At 44.8% G+C, this 22436-nt stretch overlaps 1 protein-coding gene across 1 annotated transcript; it reads right to left on the reverse strand.

Moving 5' to 3' along the window:
* Nucleotides 1-14349: 14349 nt before the first annotated feature.
* CNRIP1 (cannabinoid receptor interacting protein 1) lies at nucleotides 14350-21983 on the reverse strand. Its single transcript, XM_009901293.2, has 3 exons — nucleotides 21576-21983; nucleotides 20747-20891; nucleotides 14350-15808 (listed from the first exon to the last, which is right to left on the reverse strand). The coding sequence occupies exons 1-3, from the start codon at nucleotides 21752-21754 to the stop codon at nucleotides 15644-15646; spliced, it is 489 nt and encodes a 162-aa protein (XP_009899595.1). The 5' UTR covers nucleotides 21755-21983; the 3' UTR covers nucleotides 14350-15643.
* Between the last annotated feature and the right edge of the window lie 453 nt (nucleotides 21984-22436).

Raw genomic sequence — 22436 nt, forward strand, 5'->3', positions numbered from 1 at the left:
TGCTACATTAACCAGGCCTTCATTTTGAGCCTTTAAAATTACGATGCCATTTTACTTTCCAGCGCACTTTAGATCATCACTTCCCCATCCAAGGTCCCACGGAGCCTTGCACGCTTGTTTAACAATGCTCATTTCAAGTGGTACCTCTGATTTATTACTCTTCTTGTGGTTTGCAGACAGTGAGGTACTGTGGCATCTGCATTAGTTCTGCAGTGTTTCCAAAAAGATAAATAATGCGCAGGTGTGACACAGCACTACAGTTAATCACGCCAGCAAACTGCAGCACAAGATGCAGTTTTGTATAGCCATTTATAGTCTGAGTGTTTGAGAGCTGTAACTCTGCTTTTGGCTGGGTTCACTTCTGTGGCCCTTGTAGAGTACGTTTGCAATCGAGTTGTTGCCAAACTTCCACTCAGTGTTAAGGTCATGTTTACTACTGTGCAGCTGCATAGTGAGGAGCTGCAGTAAAAGCAAAATAAACTTTAAGACTCTTCATGAAGCAGCTTAGTGTCGCTCTATAGGAAGCTGTTAGCAAGTGGATGTTGGACAGAAGCTCAAACTGACTGTAGACCAAAGCAGAATGTTGCTGGCAGCAGTTAAATTTTACTGTTTCATTATAGCCAACGTGTCCTTGACTGCAGCTCTAATAAAAACATCTTGTCCCTGTTCTGAGTGCTGTTTAAAAAAGAATATAGCTGTAAGAAAACTGCAGTCTGCAGCTCTCCATATGTGGTGTTAGTACTGTGTGAGGTTTCTTCTATTAGCCAGCTTGAGTGATCTGCTAGCCTCCTAAAAGAGCTGTGCACATTAAAATTCTGGCACTGCAGAAGAAGAGAGTGCTGGAACATTGGAGTTCCTGTTACTCTTCCAGGGAATAGGTACATTCTAGGAGGCTGAAAGTGGTCCTCCTAGATGAGGGTTGAGAAATGCTAGCAGTGAGCCACCAGAGAGCTTCCACTATGGCTGTAGCTGTTGTGGATTAGACATCCACACCCACACACCCCTTTTCATTTTGAAATCTTGTGGATAGATGCTTTTTTTGCTGGTGTGAATGTCAGTAACTATTTGAGCTTTAAAAAACCCAAATAACCAGCACCCCAAAAACCATGGCCAAGGGAAGGAGTGTTACTCCCACTGACACTTGGAGAAGCCTTTTTCAGCCAACCTTAAGGATCAAGGTGTATGTTGTGATGATCAGCTGCATGTGACAAGCAAAATTCTCCAAAATACTAATTTCCCTGTGTGAAAGCAGGCTACAGAGCAGAGAACTGTTTGTTTGTTTGTTTACTTCTTTTGGCTGTATTATCCTTATGAGAGAGACTATGTTTGTTAAAAAAAAAGAAATCCCACTTGTATCAAAGTCTTCAAGGGGAGGTCTCAACTTCTTGAAGACCAGTCAACCAAACAGGGAACATTAATGCACAGAAATGTGAACTTCTTTGTTTCTGGTGCTGTGGAGAAATTTACCTTCCCAGCGTTCAGCTCCTGAAAAGTTGATACAACTGCTATATAGGGCCTGATTGTGACTTCTGGTGTATTGCAAATACAGGTTCAAAAGTTCACTGTTTTGGAACAGGAGATGCAATAGAATTATGGTATGACTCAGTATGATTTGTGTACTCAAATCCCAGTGAACCTGAGGAGGTCTGAAACCTTTTATCAAGCTGAAATCAGCCCTTTTTTCTACTGTCAGTCACTTCTGCATATCTATTTTTGGTTTGGTATTATTTCCCATTATAGATGTGATTAAAAGCAATTTTGGAATAATTCATAGAATCATAGCATTGTTTCAGTTGGAAGACGGCTCTAAGATCGAGTCCAACCATCAGCCCAAGACTACCATGGACATTAAACCATGTCCCAAAGTCAAATGAGTGCTAGAAGTGCGATGTTGCTTAGTAAAGACTTTTACTTGATCTAAGGAGATTTAACTTTCCAAAATGATCCAGGCTACTTTCCAAAATATATCACTGAAAATGCCCTTTCATCTGCCTTCTGCCCTTTATCAGCATTCACACTGAACTTTCAGGAGATTCTCTGGGCATTTCATTTCATGAAACACCAGTAACAGTTGTAATTATGATGAGGAAAAAAATACAAAGGGGACAACCAAGGCAGCTTTACACAGCTGTCCCTTTTCCCTGTGGGACTTATTAAGTGTTATACAAACAAGACTCTCTGGTTGCCGTTGCTTGTGCTGGGACTTGCTGTCTGGTCTGTTTTGTTTCATTATTAATATTTTCTTAGCAATTTACCATGTAGCATGATCATTTTGCAAGTTAATTACCTGTGACCAGTGAAAGTTTTGTTCTGAAAAATTGCCCTGAACACAGAGTGTGGTCTGATATGGTCTGCAGATTGTTTGGATGTAGGGTTTTTTCCCCCCCCCTAAAATCTTAGGTAGGGCTTTGACTGAGGATAATTTAACACTACTATGTTATCACACCAGAGCTCTGTTTTCGGACTTAACATTTAACCTTTGGTTTAGCCTGAAGAAGAGGCCGAGAGGAGACCTCCTTGCTCTCTACAGCTACCTGAAAGGAGGTTGTATTGAGGCTGGTGCTGGCCTCTTTTCCCAAGTAACTAACAACAGGATAAGAGGTAATGGCCTCAGGCTGCACCACGGGAGGTTTAGATTGGATATGAGGAAGAATTTCTTTACTGAAGGAGTGGTCAGGCATTTGAACAGGCTGTCCAGGGAGGTGGTGGAGTCACCACCTCTTGAAATGTGCAAGGAATGTATGGACATGTCACTTTGGGACATGGTTTAATGGCCATGGTGGTCTTAGGCTGATGGTTGGACTTGGTGATCTTAGAGGTCTTTTCCAACCTTAATGATTTTATTATTCTATGATTAGCTGACAATGGCCTGCAGCTGAATCTTTCTTTACTAGAGTAGCTTTTGTGTAAGCCAAAACACAGCCCACATGCTTATACTATAGTTGGCTTTGAAGTAAGAGCAAGTATTGAAGACAAGGAAGACTTGTAATATTTAAGTTACAGATTTAAAGAAGACTCCTGAAGCAGCATGTGGTATTTTTTATGGGACTACTAATAAATCAAGACTGTAGGATATTTGGAGCAGAAGATGGGTTTTGGTTGATGGTTGGACTCAGTGATCACAGACATCTTTTCCAAGTGAAACAAATCCCTGATTCTGTCTACCCCATTTTTTCCCCAGAGCTTTGATCTGTGACTAGGTCTGTGTGTATAGATCTGTATATATAGCAGTTAGTTATTAGTGACAGAAAGCTTGTATAAAGCTGGAAACTAGATGAGCAGAGTATCTCCAGTGCTCTGAGTGTACAAACCCATCATGAATTCTTGAACACAGAAACCAGTACCCAGCCTTACTACCTATCACTTGCAAAATATGTTTACCCTGATAATTTGAAATGACTACTACAGGCCTCAAGAGCTCACTGTCCTCTTTGTGTGTGTTTGTTATTCCCACTGTTGATAATGGGAATTAGCTGTACACATCAGGAGGAGATTATACCCACTGGACTAGAACTTAGACAGCAGGGAATAAGAAATTCTCTAGCTATTAGCTGTTGAGAACAGTACAGCTTAAGCATTGCTCCCATTTGGCTTGTCACCTCTGCATTTTGTGATTATCTTTTTTGCTAAGGAAACAGTAGTGGAAGTAGCAACTGTGAAACATGATAGCACAGTGCTACCCTGAAAGAAACTGCAGCTCAAGTGTGGCACAGAATTTGGAATGATGGAAGTGAGCCATTTTTCTGGGAGAAGGCCCCATCCAGGTTAGCCATAGTATAAAAGCCAACTGTCACTTACTGGATCAATAAATGATTGTCCAGAGAAAGGATTGCTTTCATTTATGTCCTTTCAAATATATTTTCAAATTTGTATTCAGTTCTTTCTTTCAGCTGTTGGGCCAGACTTCTTTGTTGTTTATATTACTCTGATTTATTGTTTCTGTTCTAGTACTGTCTGATACCTTCAGTCGTGTAAGGGGACCATAGCATCACAGAATGGTAGGGCTCGGAAGGGACCTCTGGAGGTCGTCAAGTCTGACCCCCCTGCCAGAACAGGATTACCTAGAGCAGGCTGTACAGACAGCATCTAGGCAGGCTTTAAGTGACTCCAGAGAAGGAGACTCCACCACCTCTCTGGGCAGCCTGTTCCAGTACTCCAGCACCCTTAAAGAAGTTCCTCCTTATGTTTACATGTAACTTCTTATATATGGAAGTTTGTGCCTGTTACCCCTTGTCCTGTTGCTGCGTGCCACTGAAAAATAGACTGCCCCCATTCTGCTGGCACCCACCCTTTAAGTATTTGTAAGCACTCATGAGATTCCCCCCTCAGTCTTTTCTCAGCTAAAAAGCCCTAAGTCCCTCAGCCTTGTTTCATAAGAAAGATGTTCTGGTCCCTCCTTCATCTTTGTAGCCTTTTGCCATATCCTCTCAAGCAGTTACCAGTCCTTTTTGAACTGGGGAGCCCAGAACAGGACACAGTACTCCAAATGAGGCCTCACTAGTGTGTGGCAGATATGCCTGGGCATAGCTAGTATTGGACTTGACATTAGCAGGTTTTTCTGCTATGTGTGACATTGCATTAGAGCTGGCAGTGGGTTGAGAGGAGTAACAGTGTGACAAAACACAAGGGACCAGAAGTGCTTTGGCTTATAAATGCTCCATCTTGGTTTTCTGGGTTGTTTTTGTTTTGTGGTTTTGGATTTTTTTCCTTCATTTTCTGAATCTTCTTTGCTGATCCTGTGGAAGCTGTCAGGCATGGGGAACTTGGAGCTCCTACACGTTTCCAAAATGGGAGCTGCAGAAGAGATTCAATCATCTCTGCAGGAGACAATCTCCCTCCTGTGGAACAGCAGAACCTCTGTGGTGACTAGGAGCAAGGTTAGGGCACGATACTGGGATTTTAAATTGGCAGGAGAAAGGGGCACAAGCCTTGGAAGGGTTTTCAGATGCTGGAATTCAGCATCTGTTACTTTCTCCTAAAGCAAGTTCTCAATTTTTTTGTATGACTTCTTTCTAAAATTGTACATCAGATTTAGCCCTTTGCTGTGGGTAAGCAAAACTGGATGGTTTCAATAACATAGTGTGGCTGCAGTGGAATATTTACTGTTAAAGGGGTCTAAAGCAGCTGATATTTATACACATTCTGCTTTCTGTAGCTCTTTTGTAAAAACCATCAGTATTTTGGGCTCTTCTGTGAGTTCCAGTTCATAGAACTTAACATAGCAATTTGGTTTTTTTTTTTCTTTTAACAAAAAGAATTATTTTCCCATTTTCTAAGTGCAGCAATCTGATCTGCATATCTCACAGATCTCTATCACAATGATTTTGGATCTCACCACAATTCATTGAATCATAGATCTGGCTTTGGTTGGGAAAGACCTCCAAGACCATCAAGACCAACTGTCAACCCAAGACCACCATGGCCATTAAACCATGACCCAAAGTGCCATGTCCACATGTTTCTTCAACAGCTCCAGCAATGGTGACTCCACTGCCTCCCTGGGCAGCTTGTTGCAATGTCTGACCTCTCTTTCAGAAAAGAAATCTTTCCTAATCTCCAACCTAAACCTTCCCTGGCACACTTTCAGGCCTTTTCCTCCTCCTCATCACCTGATACTAGGGAGAAGAGACCAACCCCCACCTCACTCCAACCTCCTTTCAGGGAGTTGTAGAGAGCAAGGTGGTTTTCCCTCAGCCTCCTCTTCTCCAATCCCAATGGGGGTCCTTAGTTGAAGGCTCTGCTGAGCTCAAAGCCCTGTCTGACTTGGAAAATACAAATGCACAGAAAGCATAAGGTTGAGTTTGTGATGGAGGAGCTGGAACTAGAACACACCTTGATATGAAATTTCTGCTAGAAATAGGATTTTTGCCTTCAAGCTGAATAGGATTCATGCTTATGATCTGAAGGTGGAAGGCTCTAGCTCATTAGCACATTAGCAAAAACCTGAGGCATTTGCTTTCATAAATGCTAATGTTATTCCCCTGAGAGTGGAGCACTTTGGAGGGGGTGAGGAGAGATGGATCTTTTAGCATTGCAGTGGAGATTTAAATTCACCATCTCAGATTCATTGCCATGTAGAGCAGTGAGAGAGCACAGTGTGCTGACCCACTTGCAGACAAATGCTGTGTTGAGATTGAGTATTGGGATCCTGTTAACTGGAAAAATGCTAACTTATGGTCTTCTTCAGAGCTTGCTGGGTTTTGGCTTGTAGCACACAGCAGCACAGAATCATGGATTTGTCCCAGCTGGAAGGGACCTCTAAGATCATCAAGTCCAGCTGTTGACCTAAGACCACCATGGTTATTAAAATATGCCCCAAAGTGCCAGGACCACCTCCCTGGGCAGCCTATTCCAATGCCTGACCACGTTTCCAGTGAAGATATTTTTCCTAGTATCCAACCTAAACCTCCCCTGGCACAATTTCAGGCCATTTTCTCTTGTTCTGTGACCTGATACTAGGGAGAAGAGACAGACCCCCACCTCACTCCAACCTCCTTTCAGGGAGTTGCAGAGAGCAATGATGTCTCCCTTCAGCCTTGTCTTCTCCAGACTGAGCAACCCCAGTTCCCTCAGCTGCTTCTCACAAGATCTGTTCTCCAGGCCTTTCACCAGCTTTGTTGTCCTTCTCTGGACATGCTTCAGAAGCTCAATTTCCTTCTTGCAGTGAGGGGCCCAAACCAGAACCCAGTATTCGAGGTGTGGCCTCACCAGTGCTGAGTACAGAAGCATGATCACTTCCCTGCTCCCGCTGGCCATACTGTTCCACAGGCCAGGATGCTGTTTGCTTTCTTGGCCACCTGAGCACACTGCTGCCTTATCTTCAGCCAGCTGTCATCCAGCACCCCCAGGTCCTATTCTGCCAGGGAACTTTCCATCTACTCTGCCCCAAGCCTGTAGTGTTGCATGGGGTTGGTATGACCCAAATGCAGCACCCAGCAGCATGTAACTTTGGTTACAAAAGCATGTGATTTGGGACAGTCTTTGTGATACATATGGGTGAAGTGAGATCTGTTTCTTTCTTTAGAAATGTATCATATCCTTGCTCATTTTGATGCAGTTTGGGGTTATCTTTGAAGTGGGGAACTGTTCCTCTATTAAAGAAATGGTATCCTCTTACAGTGGGAAGAACTTCAAGCTGGGCAGAAATGCCCTATTAGTGAGGTTCAGTACCGTGTGGGGTCCCTGCACCTTTGTCCATCGCTGGTCTCCTTCTGGACTACAGACACCCACTGGCTGCTCCTCTTTAGATGCCAGTGTGAATTAAAATAAACTTGGCAATAGTGAAGGGGACTCTTTTACATAGAAGTGCTTGCATTAGATTCTGCAAGATTGTTGTGTGCTTGCCTGGGAGAAGTGGCCTCCACAGTTACAAATGGAGTGGGATGGGGAGTCCTTTTCATGTGGCATACAGCTTATGGATGGCTCCTGGGTTTTATGAAGTTCCTCCATGGTAGAGTTTTCGTAGTAGCACCATCTAGCGATTGCTTGGAGGATTTTTGATCATGGGCTTTTTTTTTTCCCTTTGGCAATTCTAGTCTGGTTTCTGAAGTGAAGCTTGTGTTGACCACATTTTTGCCATGCTCTTCTTCCTCCTCTGCAGCCTTCTACCCACAATGTTAAATGCGGAGTCATTGTCCCTGGAGGTGTTCAAGAAACATGTAGACATGGCACTCTGGGGCATGGTTTAATGGCCCTGGTGGTGTTAGGTTGATGATTGGACTTGGTGATCTTAGAGGGCTCTTTCAGCTGAAAATTCTGTGATTCTGCTTTAGGTGAATCTGTTGGCATAGTGACCTTGAGCATCAGAGTGCCATCATAGTCAAAAGATAGGTTTTGTTTTGGTATTATTGCATACTACTGCCACTCCTCTGAAAGCAAGGCCCTCTGGGGTTGTGACCCCACCACAGGGGTTCACATTAAACTCATAATGATTCAGCTCAAGCTTCTGAGAACACTTAGTCCCTATAGCGTATACTTAGTCCCTGTAGCACTCCAGCTTAGTGTAGGTATTGCAGTCACTCCCCTAATGGCAGGATGGCACCTAACCTTGCAGTTACAGTGCTGAGAATGGGCAGAAGACTATCTTACCTCTAACACAGTCATTTGGGGCTTATCTTCTTCATCAACAACTCCTATTATTCCTGCTCTCAAGATTGTTCAAAGGCTGCAGAAGTTGCCAAATGGGATACAAGGCTGTTCCTTGATATTTGGGACTGCATCTAGGGAAGAGCAACTCCATGTATCAGTACAGGTTGAGGGCTGAACTGTTGCAGGGGAAAAAGATGTGAGGGTGCTGTTGGACAACCATGAGCCAGCAATGTGCCTTTGTGGCCAAAAGGCCAATGGCATCCTGGGGTGCATCAAGTAGAGTGTGGCAAGCAGGTCAAGGGAGATTATCCTCCCCCCTGTATTCTGCCCTGGTGAGGCCACATCTGGAATACTGTGTCCAGTTCTGGACTCCCCAGTTCAAGAAGGACAGGGCCTTGCTGGAGAGGATACAATTGAAACCTACAAAGGTGATTAGAGGACTGGAACATCTCCCTTACAAGGAAAGACTGAGAAAATTTGGTCTTTTTAGTCTGGAAAAGAGAAGACTGAGAGGGGATCTCATGAATGCTTATAAATACTTAAAGGGTGGGTGTCAGGATGATAAGGCCAGTCTTTCTTCAGTGGCACCCAGTGACAGGACAAGGGATAAGGGGCACAAGCTTGAACATAAGTTCCAGCTAAACAGAAGGAGGAACTTCTTTAAGGGTGCTGGGGCACAGGAACAGGCTGCCTCGAGAGGTGATGGGGTCTCTGTCTCTGAAGACACTCAAAGCCTACCTGGATGGGTTCTGGTGTGACCCCTATTAGGTGAACCTGCTTTGGTAAGAGTGTTGGACTTGAATATCTCCAGATTCTGTGGGATCCCCTATGATTCTGTAGGATAAAGGAAGGAGGAGTGTCTGTTTCCCTGGGGAGGTAAATGAAACCATTACTGATGGCAGACAAAGCACCACTGAGACTCAAGTTTATCTACATTAGGAAAAAGAGATTATCAAAGCCTTAGACTTTTTCAGTGCAGGTGTACTGTTAGGAATGATTTTTTTCTTTTAATGTAAGATTTTTGGCATCAACATGGATGGAAAAGCTGCCATTGCTTTTAACCCCTGTCTCCAGTGAAGATCTCTTTGTATCTGTGTACTCCTATCTGAGCTCTGTGACTCACTGCAGGGCAAAAGATTACAAACTCAAATGACTGCAGAGTGTGAAGTCACAAAATCTTGTGATTCTTGACTTGTGTATGTCTTATTATCCAGAGCAGTTCAGTGAGGGCTAGAGCACTGTGTAAACAAGCTGTATTTGTCTGAGCTCTCCAACACTGCAATGGCAGACACTGCAAGACCACCACTGACCATCAGCAGTGCTTACTATAATCTTACCTTAATTTTTTTGGTAGCTGGACATTTTCTTATTTACACTTGTGATGCAGTTGGAATCCCTATGAATTTCATTTGCAGGAAGAGGCTGAGAAAGTTATGTGTAATGAGCAACAGCACTGGTGGAGGGTCCAAAGAACATGAGTGATGGGGAGTGGCTGAAAGAAGTGAGAAGAGGAGGCTGAGGGGGAGACCTCATTGTTCTCCATAACTCCCTGAAAGGAGATTGGAGTGAAGTGGGGCTTGGTATCTTCTCCTTAGTATCAGGTGATAGAATGAGAGGAAATGTCCCAAAATTGTGCCAGGGGAGGTTTCACAGGATGGATATTAGGAAAGATTTCTTTACTGAAATAGTGGTCAGGCAATGGAACAGGCTGCCCAGGGAGGTGGTGGAGACGCCGTCCCTGGAGGTGTTGAAGAAATGTGTGGACGTGGCCTTTTGGGATGTGGTTTAATGAGCATGGTGGTCTTAGGTTGGTGGTTGGACTTGATGATCTTAGAGGTCTTTTCTAAGCAAAACAAGTCTGTGATTCTGTGTATAAGGTCTGTCATGGAATTATCTTTACTGCACAGAACTATGCTGTGTTGACTAGTAAGAGAAATAATAAACCAATTTGAGGTAAGAACAGAAAATGATGCAAGGAGGACTGGTTTGGCTCTTGCTATGTTGATGCAGCTTTTTCTTTCCAAGGCTGAAAGCCAAGGCTCACAGGGATTTGAAGCCTTAAATGCTGGTCTCATGGAGAGTGGAAAAGGAAGCAGTCCAAGAAATGCTGGTGAAAGCTGCCAAGTATGCAGTAGGGAAGGCCCATGGGCAGGAGTGCCTCGCTCTCCTAGCCAAAGATCTGGATTAGTTGCACTAAGGGGACTTTCCAACCATTACTTGTGAGCTTTGTAGAGCTAAGGGAAAACTTGAATGTTGTAAGACTCATCACACTGCCACTTGGTGCTTCAGAGCTGACACAGTCATGAAGGCAGTTGTCAATGCTTTGAATTCTGAAAGTCACAGCACTTGTTTCAGATCTCAGAAAGAGGCTAGCATTTACAGCCTGCCACATCCTTACATAATCAAAGCTTTATGTGGAGACTCCAGAAGAACAGAACTATGCAATACAGCTCATGCATCAAAAATTTACATTGTGAGTGAGGCAAGTGCTCTTAACCAGCTGGCATGTAAAAGCCTTGTACTACACAACTTACAGCTTCCTTGTACAGAAGTTCCATTTACATCTTTTATAGGAAGAATGTAATAAATTGGGTTTTCTGATACTGTGCTATTCTGGAATCACTAAAGATCATTCTGCATCTGCAAAACATTCAACAGAGTCTCAGATAAAATAAGTGAATCAGTCATAGAATGGTGGGGGTTGGAAGAGACTTCTGGAGGTCATCAAGTCCAACCTCCCTGCCAAAGCAGGATCACCTGGCCAAATCACACAGGAATACATCCAGACAGGTCTTGAAAGTCTCTAGAGAAGGGGACTCTACAACCTCTCTGGGCAGCCTGGTCCAGTGCTCCAGCACCCTATGGTAAAGAAATTTTCCTTATGTTGAGGTAGAACTGTGTTTCAGTTGGTATCCTTTGCCCCTTGCCCTATCAGAGGACACCATTGAAAAGAGACTGGCACCTTCTTGACCCCCATCCTTCAGATATTTATAAATATTAATAAAATCTCCTCTCATTCTTGTGTTTTCCCAACTAAACAGCCCCAGGTCTCTCAGCCTTGTCTTGGTAGGGCATGGAGGTTTTGGCAGTATTATTTCATTTTCACAGTAAGACAGTAGGAGATACCAAAGCCTGTAGTAACACAAAGCCTTGTGCAAACTCTTACTGCAAGCCCTGTGCAGGATCATAGCTCTAATAACCATGAGTAATAAGTTGCTCTCAGATCATTTTACTCAGCAGTCTGAAAGTGGCAACTGCTACCTAAATATAGATGAAAAAGTGACTCTGAAATATTTGGTATATTGGTTTCAGTCTTCCATGTGAAAATGAAAGCTGGACACTTCATGAGAAAAAGTCTTGAAGTCTGTCATGTATAAAAACCTTTGGATGTGAGTGTTTTGTGGTTGCAGCTGGATTGACACCCTGTCAGCATTTTCTGGCATTGTAGCAGATAACAATAAAGGTATCTTTAAGCTTGGAGTGTTGTGTCCTATTCTGAACAAACATGGAAATACTACTTAGAAAAAAGGGGTGTAAAGAGCAAACTTGTCTGGAGATTACATGCTGCTGGCTGAATAATGCATCCCACTGTCCCAACAAGTTTGCTGGTGACCTGAGCCTTACCAATATTTGTACCAGCGTTGTCCTGGATGAAAGAAACTCAAAACATTACGTTCAGAGGACTGCTAAAGTCTTGGGTCTCCTTTACCAGGAGCAAATGTCTGCTGTGTGTCCCAGTTTTAGCTGCTTGCCCTTAAGATAGCCACAAAGCAAATCACAAAGGAAAATGGATGGGGCTGTTTTGCTTTACATGTGCAGGCTATCAGTGCTGTTGTCCATGGTGATACTTAACAAACATCGAGTCATCTTCTATGCAGGAATAATGTAAGGCCATATAGTCACACTTCTGTATGCTTAAACCTCATCTAGGGAAGAAGGATATAACAGCGGCTGATAAATGCCATTTACACCTTCCCAAGCTGTTAAATGACTCTTATCCTTTTAATTGCTGCTGCTGTCTGTGAAAGGAGTGCTGTGGTGTGGGCAACAAGGTTCAGTGTCAGGAGATAGAGCCTGCAAGACACAGCTGGTCTGACTGATCTCTTCTTCCTTTGAAATAAGCTTGCTGCATCTGTAGGCTCTTTCTTGACAGCCCTCTGAACTGAATTTCAGCTGAATTGCTACAGGGCTGGCTAGGACATGAGAAAAATTGCTGCCCCATTTGACATTAATGTGAACCTGAGTATTTTACCTTGGGAAAGGTGTGCTTCCACATAGCTGAGAATAGCAGCCCCTCCTGCACCCGCATAGGCTGGGCTTATTTGTTGTAACATGCTTAAATGCTGGAGTGCTAGGACACTGTGGGCCAAGGGTATTGTAGAAGGTGAACCTGGAGTACTGTGTTCAACTCCCAGCACAAGAAGGACATGGACCTGCTGAAACAGGTCCAGAGCAGGACCATGACAATGATCAGAGAGCTGGAGCACCTCTCCTGTGAGAACAGGCTGTGAGAGTTTGGGGCTGTTCAGCCTGGTTAAGAGAAGGCTCTGGGGAGACCTTATATTTCAGTATCTGAAGAGTAGAGGAAGGCTGGGGAACACTGTTTAGGAGTGTTTGTAGCAATAGGATGAGGGGCAATAGTTTGAAACTACAGCAGGGTAGATTTAGGTTGGACAGAAGAAGGAAGCTCTTTTCAGTGAGAATGGTGAAATAGGGGAAGAGGTTGCCCTGAGATGTGGTTGAGATCTCAGCCCTGGAGACATTCAACTTCAGACTTGATGGGGCCCTGAGCAACCTGATCCAGTTGGAGATGTTCCTTCTCACTGCAGGGTGGTTGGACAAGATGACCTTCAAGGTTCCCTTCCAACATGATGTGTTCTGTGATTCTGTAACTCAAAGTGGAGGCCCATCTTACACATTTTAGTGTTATTTAGACAGATTTTTTTCTGTTCATTTATGAATCCCATATATTTCTTGCTGATGTGATTCCAGTGTGTATCTACAAACAAAAGCATGCCAGTTGTTATGGAAGAAAATCATGTTCTATCAGTGCAGGGATGGACTTGATTGACATCTGGAACTTTCATTGAAGCCTCTTAGGTGGAAATTTCTGCCCAAGTGCTGGCAAGAACACTTCTGTCTAAAATACAGATTTCATTTGAAGTTGCTTACTTCAGTGTTTCTGTTTTGAATTTTTTTTCCTATGGTCTAGGCCAGAAAAGAAATTAACACAGATTATTTCTACAATTTCCTCACAGTGAAATTTGCCTCTGTCATACTGCCTGGGTAGAGATGCATCTGGCTAGCTTGGTGTTCCAGTGGTGCATTACATCAGTGCTACTGTCAGGCTCTGTTGTCTGTAGAAATCTGCAGTCATGGTTTTTGATTAATAACTTCATGGAAGAAAATACTTCTTTGGTACTCCACTTCTGTCCCTCAGGTTTAACAAAGCTAAGTACCAGGTCCTGCACTTAGGTCACAACAACCCTATGCAATGCTACAGGCTTGGGGCAGAGTGTCTGGAAAGCTGCCCAGCAGGAAAGAACCTGGGGGTGCTAGATGACAGCTGGCTGAATGTGAGCCAGCAGTGTGCTCCGGTGGCCAAGAAAGCCACCAGCATCCTGGCTTGGCCTGTATTCAGAACTGGTGAGGCTGTACCTCAAATATTGGGTTCAGTTTTGGGCCCTTTGCTACAAGAAAGACATTGAGGTGCTGGAGCGTGTCCAGAGAAGGGCAACAAAGCTGGAGAATGGGTCTGTTGAGGAGGAGCAGCTGAGGGTACTGGGGTTGTTTAGTCTGGAGAAGAGGAGGCTGAGGGGAGACCTCATTGCTCTTTACAATAACCTAAAAGGAAGCTGGAATGAGGTTGGGAGTCAGTTTCTTCTCCCCAGTATCAGCTGACAGAATGAGAGGGAGGTTTAGGTTGGATATTAGGTAAAATCTCTTTATGGAAGGAAATTGGAACAGGCTGCCCAGCAAGGTGGTGGAGTCACTGTCCCTGGAAGTGTTGAAGAAACGTGGATCTGGGCCTTTGGGGCATGTTTTAATGGCCATGGTTGTCTTAAGTCGATGGCTGGACTTGCTGTTGAAGGTCTTGTCCAAATGAAACAATTCTGTGATTCTTTACTTTCCACACTATATTAGTGCAACAAAATGCAGTTTGAATTTTATCACTCAGCTCTATTGAATGCTATTGCTGCCTAACTTTCTAAAACCACTGCCTTTTTAATATGGTATTTTCAACTCATTTAGATGGTCATAGTAGAGAAGAGATTGTTTGAGTCCTTTATTACAAAGATCAAAAGTCATGGTTACCATTTACATACACCATTTACAAATTATTCACAAAGGGAGTAACAGATATGCAGGAACTGACAGCTTCCTTCAGCATAAATTGGGGGTGGGTCAGTGCAGTTGTTTCCCTGCTTCATTTACTGGAAGGAAAGATATGGAGTTTGTTGTCTGGACGTTAAACACTGATAGAGTGTTTATGTAGCACCTTTAGTCATAACCATGCAAAGGCTTACATGCTGACCTTCATTTGCAAGGGTGCAGTGCAGGTAGTATCATGGCACTGGGATCTGCACTCTTCACACTGCAGAGTGTTTGTTGGTCAGAAATACTGTTGCTCTTGGTGTGACACAGTGGCCACCCTTGAAAAAGTGGTTTTCTAGGATTTCACTGGTTTGAGCACTGTGTCATCAAAACAGAAATGGGGAGATCAGTATCAGCACTGGAAGAAAGAAATGAAGCATGGCTGGTGTATCTTTCTAGAACACTCTATGATCTTAAGATAGAGATTAACGATGTTGTTGGATGACTCTGATACCACATCTGATTTATTGTTTTTCCTTCATTCAGGTTAGCACACTTTATACCATTTCCTAAAGCTATTTCAGAGAAAATGAACAACAAAGAATCCTGGTTTGAGGGGTTTGGTAAATTAGCAAATTTCACAGAATATCTTACAGCACTTAACAAAAGGGACAATGAGTTTCCAAATTCCTTGGTATGAAAGCACAATATCAACAGTGCAGTAGCTGCCACTTATCTAAACCTACTAATACCCATAATTTGCACTTTTTGCTGTCCACTGGGGTGACATGTACAACAAAATGCTCGAGGGAGCACACTGGTTTAGGAGCAAACACAAAGGTAGATACAGAAATCACTGACCCCATGTTGCATCCAAATTCTAAGCGATAAAGCAAAGCACTTCACAAAAGTTGTCAGGTGAAACCATTGAGTGGGGATAATCCAAATACTTACGACAGTATTATGATGATCTGACTTTCTACCCATCTATCAATACTCTTTACCATAAACTTTTCAGTACTTTCAGGGTGACAGAGAAAGAAAGCTGCAGATGCCAGGGTAAACGTAAAATACGATAAGAGGCAAAGATGTTAGTGGCACCACCTGTATATACAACAAAGTTGTTGAAACCTTATGGAACAAAGCAGTGTTACAGGATGCCTTTGTTAAGGCTTCTTGCTGGTTTGAAAAGGTAGCATTTTCCTCAGGGAAAGTCCAGCAGTATTGGTTTTACCTCTGTTCAGTGGAAGGTCTCTTTGTTGATCCACATAAGACTGCGTGTTTCATTTGGTTTGCATTCATACTCGATGCTGCCAAAACTGTTTCCCCACTGGCAGTGATCTCGTTTGTGGTAGTTGTAGAATTTGACTTGCCAGACCGTTTCAAAAACACCAATGTCATTGAACTGTAAGGAAGAGGGATATGAGTGTTAGTGAATGGATTCTTTTGTTTGTTTCTCTGTCTTAAAGAGAAACTGCAAAACGTGAAACAGCTGATACAAGGGTCAAAGTAGCTGTAAAGCCTGCTCTGGCAGCATTTAGTGCTCAGATATACATGAAATGTGAAGGATTGGGTACTCCATCTTCTGTCCTCTTGCACTGAGAAAGACAAGGGAATAAAAATGTTGAAGTTCCCATATGGATAATGTTACCAAAAGCGAGAATCAGGCTATAATCATTCTTAAGATGACACAGCAGTAGTTGACCCAGTGATCTCAAAATGTCTTACACATACTGGAGATCATGTAGCCAGTGACCTGCAGAGATACTGGCCATCACTTCACCTTTATACCTACACCTAGAGGCTGCAGTTAAGATTGGGAAAATTCCTTCTTCTGTGGAATCTGAAATCTCTAACATTCCTCTATTTCATAGCCTTGTTTGCAATGTCTTGACTGAGATGTGCTACTACTAGACCACATACTCCTTCCTGGGGAACCTGTTCTGTGTCTTAGGTGAAGCTTAAACAAAAGGTGTCCTTTGTGCATTTCTGTAGTCACTGGTTGTACTGTGATAGTGCAGCTTTTCAGACTCGGCTGTAACGGAAGCTAGGTGTGTCTAATACAAGTGTTTAATACAATGAAGGAGTAGAGAGACGTTGGCTGAGCTGTCTGGTTGTGCTTTTAACTTTGAAGTGAACAAGGCTGTGGCTGTAGTAAGTTCTGTAGACTGCTGTACTGTGTCCAGATCTGGTACCCCCAACAGAAGAAGTACATCTGTGTGTTGGAAGGGGTCCAGAGGAGGGCCAAGAAGATGATCAGAGGGCTGGAGCATTTCCCTGTGGGGACAAGCTGCAAGAGTTTGGGCTGTTCAGCCTGGAGAAGAGAAGACTCTGGGGAGACCTTATAGTATCCTTCCAATACCTGAAAGGGAGGGCTCTGGGGAGGGCTTTTAGTGATAGGGTGAGGGGCAATGGATTGGAGCTGGAAGAGGAGATATTTAGAGATTTAGAAATTCTTTACAGTGAGGGAACCCTGGAAGAGGTTGCCCAGGGAGGTTGTGGATGCCCCCTCCCTTGAGGTGTTCAAAGCCAGGTTGGACAGGGAGAAACCTGGTCTAGTGGGAGCTATCCCTGCCCATGGCAGGGAGGTTGGAACTAGATTATCTTTAAGTTCCCTTCCAACCCAAACCATTTTATGATTCCATAAAAGTCTCCTTCTTATAAGCCACTGCTGGACACCCTTAAAACATCAGAAAAACCTTGTGAGTAAAGCTTTCAAGGGTAGGTTATGATTTCAGTTGTAGTGATGATGTAAAATTCAAGTTCCTGTGCTTTAAGACCTTGTAGAGACTCTGAAGTGTGGATGTGAAGCCTGTATGTATTTCTGTTGGCCCCAGTATTGTGGCTTGTTGCTTGTGTTATGTTATTAGAAGATACTAGATCATGGATTCAGCACTACTGATCAGCACTGGTTTTGATTTTTTTTTTTTCCTTTTAAATATTTCCATCACTCACTTCAATGACAGCTTCTTCACTTGACTGTTTTCCATTCCCATCATGTGCCTGGGAGCTGACCTTTGCTCATCTGCTTATTACAATCACACTTGCAAAGGCAGTGTGAAATCCTTTTTACCACAGTGGCTCTTCCTCAGCTGCAAGCAGAGCCTTCTGTACTCAGTTTTCTCAGAAGGACCTGAATTTGTTGTTGGGTTTTTTTGGGTTTGGTTTTTTTGTTTTGTTTTTTTTTTGATTCAAGATGTGGCATTTAAGCTGCTGCTGCCTAATGGCCATTGCTTCAAACCTTCCCCCAACTTGCTGTGGTAGCTTAAATTGAGCCTTGACAACAGCCGGAGTGGAAGGTTTTTATTTGGCTCCAGTTCCAAGTGTTACCTTCAAGGTGCAGCTGGACTATTTCTGCTACTTCCTTTAACAAAGATAGACTCAGCTGTACAGGCTATTTCATCTCTCCCAGCAACAAAAACCTTAATTAAGGATTTTGGGTTTTATTAATCATCTTTGGTAGTAATCCAGATATACTCATCATGCAAGATAGTAAAGGTTGAGCAGATTGGATATGACTGTGCCCAATCCACAGTGAAAAATAGTCAGAGAGGAGCATCAGCCATCTGCAGTGTGGAAACTGAGGAAGAAAAGGTATTTCTAATAGCTTTTGTAGGCGGCTGTATGGTACAGGATCAGCGTTTCGTTTCAGGAAAGCTCTGAATTTCAAGAAGATAGAGGAAGAAAACAAGTTCCTCCAATGACCTAGTTTGCTGAGCTACCCTGAGTAGTTTGACTGCTGTGTATTTCCAGGAGAAGGAAAGAATTAATTACAGAGCTTTTCCACTACCATGTGCTTTCCCCTCTCAGCCCTGTACTTAGCAGATGTAGCAGCTCTGTGGCATAATGAGCATACAGAATTCTCAGAGCTCCCCTGAATTCCCACAGCTCCTACAGCTGAATCTTTGCTCATCCACGGGGCCTGTATGGTGCCTTCCACAGGGAGGAACGATAGTCCTGTTCTTTGTAGGTCAGGCACAGAAGGCTGTTATTGTCATCCAGTGTGTGACCTGCCCTGGGTCATCCTGCTTTGGCAGGGGGGTCAGACTCAATGATCGCTAGAGGTCCCTTCCAACCCTTACCATTCTATGATCACTCTTGAATTTGCATGCTAGGATGACTTGCTGGCTATTTATTACTGGGAACAGAGATCTCACATCTTTGTTCAATCTTAGTTTAGTCTGACAGAAGACTGAAATGAGACCCCAGAAGAGGTTTCTAATTCAGTTTACACCATTTGCTGGCGAGTTTAGCGGTTTCTGGATAATGCACATAATTGAGCATTCAGGTAATGCAAATGCATCCTCAGGTTCTGCAATTCAAAAACAGGGTTGTTGTTGGAGATGTATAAACTGTGTCTGTCACAGGCCAGATGTTTACTAACCACTTAAAGTAGGAGCTCAAAGAATTATTTGTTGAAATTTAAAAGCAGATGTGAAATCAGTTCCTATGGAGCTTTATGGACCTTCTATCTTGCAGGCACTGACGGGCAGTATCAGACCAGTTTTGAATGGGTCTGTTTCTAATGTGAGTTCAGATTTTATGCCTTCAATAGAGATAAGGATGCTGTAGGATGCATCAGGATCCTGCCTGTTCTAGAAAAGGAAATGGGGGCAGAAAGTCCTCATAGTTGAAGGAAATAGGAAAATTTAAAGCTGTATGCATTAAATCCAGCTTTGAGAATTCAGGAAGTAGGTATTAGAAGCAGTTTTCAGATGAGGATATCTGAGGCTGGTTCCCTAAATCTGTTATGGCTCTGTTTAGCTAAGCAGCTAAATGATGAGTTAAACGTAAATCCCTGCTGAGTTGCCTATGTTTAATACCTGAAAGTATCAACTGTGGACACCTAAGTCTGTACTGAAGAACCTATCTATCAAGATCAGATCCTAAAAAGGGCTAAGGACCTGCTTAATGCTAGAAAATCCTATTAGCTTCATGACTGATATCCCAGGATTTCATTTGTAAAAGCAACAAATATTGTGGCTACTCAATTCTGATGCTGCAACAAACCTTCCCAGAGCTTGTATCTGAAAATCAAACCCTCCTTACTTTTCATGGAATTGCTTCATTTGTGCTTTGCATTGGTTTTCTCCATCAGAAAAGTTAAACTTGCAGTTTTTCAGAGTTCACAGCAGTGCTGCACTTATGGGCAAAAGTGGCAATCAAAAGAGGAGTGTATTAGTCAAAGATGGGGGTTTTTGAGTGCTGCACTTCCTGGTACGAAAGCATCATTAAATGTAACTGCAATACTCAGCAGTGGCATCCAGCAGCCCTATTCTGCTCATTGGAAAGTTACACTGGGTGTTTGGTTTGCTTGGGCACTGAAGGGAGATGACTGTGTATGAAAGTCATAAATGTGCACAAATACTTCAGGCAGTATTACTATCTTAAGAGTAGAAAGTGGTACCTGGGATGTGGGTCTCCAAAATTAAGTTACATGTGCTGTAACTATTAAAAACTCCAAATGCAGATGTTGCAGTTCTTACTTAGGAGATGATTATCATGCTTAAAGATGACTCAAAAAAAGAGTGAAGATAAAGATGAAGGTGAAATCTTGTAAGCATTTAACAAATGCAGTGAGAAAAAGCTGAAATCTGGTGGTCCTGTCAAGGTGCTAAACTTGTATAAATTGGATCAGACCCCTAAAAGAGATGAAGATGGCTTACTGTCCCATTTGTTTGTACAGAAGTTATAGAATAAACAGCAGGAACCACTCACAACTGGAATCAGGAAGGGGGAGGGAAACTCCAAACAACCAAACCAAAGTCAGAACAAAACAAACCTCCTTCTGCACCCCACCCAAAGAGCACTATGGAAATCTGGCTGCTGCTCTTCCTGTGTTCTGTCAGCCCTGCTGCCTTACAGGCTGGAGCTTTTGTCATGTCTCTCAGGGGCATGGTATATACCAGTTCTGGTCCTTGGACCTCCTCTGAAGGGTTGGGGTCAGGAGCCACCTGAATAAGACCTTAAGTTTGTGAATGCAGGGACAATGTGCTAAAGGAAGCCAATGGGGAAAGAAAGGGACAAGACAGTCTTGAAGGGAAGGATGTGTGTTCTCCTGTATGCTTTCAGCCTCTGGCAGGCCCTGAGGTATCCTGCAGATGACAAGTCGAAGGGAAGAGTAGTCACCCTCTGTGCTTGCGGAATGCTCCTGCTTGGCAACTAGGGCTTGTGTTTTCCAGCTATGCTCTGGCCAGCAGTCTTACTGACACAAAACAAAGAGGAGGGCAGCAGCTGTGATCAGACTTTGACCTGAAATATTTTACCTCCACAATTCCCTCTGGGAGTCAACACCCTTCTGCCTTCCCTTGTCTTCTTATGCCAGGGTAAGAGGACCACATACCTGCATGTTCACCTGGATGGGCTGTCTCTCCCCACTCTTGGTATGGGGCACCCCTTCTGTGTCGTAGATGCCTGTGTAAGAGACCACCTGTGCATCTCTTGATTTCTCTTCCAGTGGAACAGTGACACCCCCGATGCCCATTGTCCTGCAAAGAGATGGGATGCAGCCTTTCAGCAGCAGGTCCCCTTCCCTGGAAGCTTAGAGCCAGCATGTGGGCTGGCCACCTCTGTGCTGGGAGATGCTTCCACGATTTTAGGAGTCCTGTGGGTGCTGCTGACTCACTGAGGCTCCTGAAAAATGTCAGGGCTCTGCAGTCACCCAGGGTAGAAAGGAAAGGCAGGAGCCCTGTGATCTCAAATAGCTAGGGAGAGGTTAGTGGAATCTCTTCTCCTAGGCTACCCTTCCACCCAGAGCAGATTCTCCATCTGCTTCCTCCCTGATGCCACTCTGCTTTGCCATGCTGCGACGAGGCTTGGCCCTGGTGCCTTCTGAACACGGCCTCTTCCCTCTGCCTCCAGCACGAACCGCAGGGAAGGAAGGAAGGAGAAAAAGGGCTGGGTATAAAGGGCTCCGGGAGAAGAGGGGGAGGGAGAGGGAAGGAAGTGACTCCCAAACGCGGTCTCTCTCCCGAGCCAGCTGAGCAAAGCACTGGGAACAGCTGGCCAGGGACCCAGAAACGGGGCCACCAAAGCAAAAGGGCGGGGAGAGCGAGAAATCACGGAAAGGCCGTGCTGTCAGCCTGCCAGGAAAAAATATTAAACCTCTAAAAATAAAGCAGCGGGGAAGGGAGGGCCGGGGAAGCCGCGCCGAGCGGGGAGGCTGCACTTACGTGGCCTGGACGGTGCCGGGCCGGAGGGACACCTCGATCTTGTACTTGGCCCCGGTCAGCAGCTTGATGGTGCGGTTCTGGCCGAAGCGCTGCCCGTCCACCTTGAAATAGACCGCCCCGTCGTTGGGCTGGATCTTGAGGGAGACGCTGATTTTCACGAGGCCGGGGATGTCGCCCATCGCTTGTTGCCGGGGAGGGGCTGCGGGCTCTATGCTCGTCTCGCCCCCTCCGCGGATAGGCGGCTGAGCCGGGAAAGGAGAGCGAGACTGCGAGGGAGAGGAAGAGGAGGAGGGAGGAGGAAGAGGAGGGGCTGCGGGATCCTAGCCAGTCCAGCCCTGCCCAAAAGCAGCGGATGACAGATTTGGGGTTTTTCCCTCCCAGTAATCGCGGTGCAGTATCTGGGCGGCAGATGCCCACCCACCACCCTCCCCCTCACACTCAGTCTCTCGGGCTGGGGGACATTTGTGCAGCTGCTCAGATTGCAGCCGGGTTCCGGGCAATTAATCCGGCTCCGATTACTGCAGCCTTAATCCCGCCATTCGGTGCCGCCGGCGGTCAGCACCGCGGACAGAGGCGCGGGTTCCTCCGCGCCCCGCAGGGCTCCTCCGGCGGCGGACAGCGCCTCGAGGGGCACTCCCCCTCCGGCGCTGCCTGCGAGCCCCTCACTGCGGCCAGCCGGCTCCCCGTGCTCCCTGCGAGCCCCTCACTGCGGCCAGCCGGCTCCCCGTGCTCCCTGCGAGCCCCTCACTGCGGCCAGCCGGCTCCCCGTGCTCCCTGCGAGCCCCTCACTGCGGCCAGCCGGCTCCCCGTGCTCCCTGCGGGCCCCTCACTGCGGCCAGCTGGCTCCTGCTGTGTGCATCT

Source organism: Dryobates pubescens, chromosome 39 (assembly GCF_014839835.1).
Source record: "Dryobates pubescens isolate bDryPub1 chromosome 39, bDryPub1.pri, whole genome shotgun sequence".
NCBI classification, from domain to species: Eukaryota; Metazoa; Chordata; class Aves; order Piciformes; family Picidae; genus Dryobates; species Dryobates pubescens.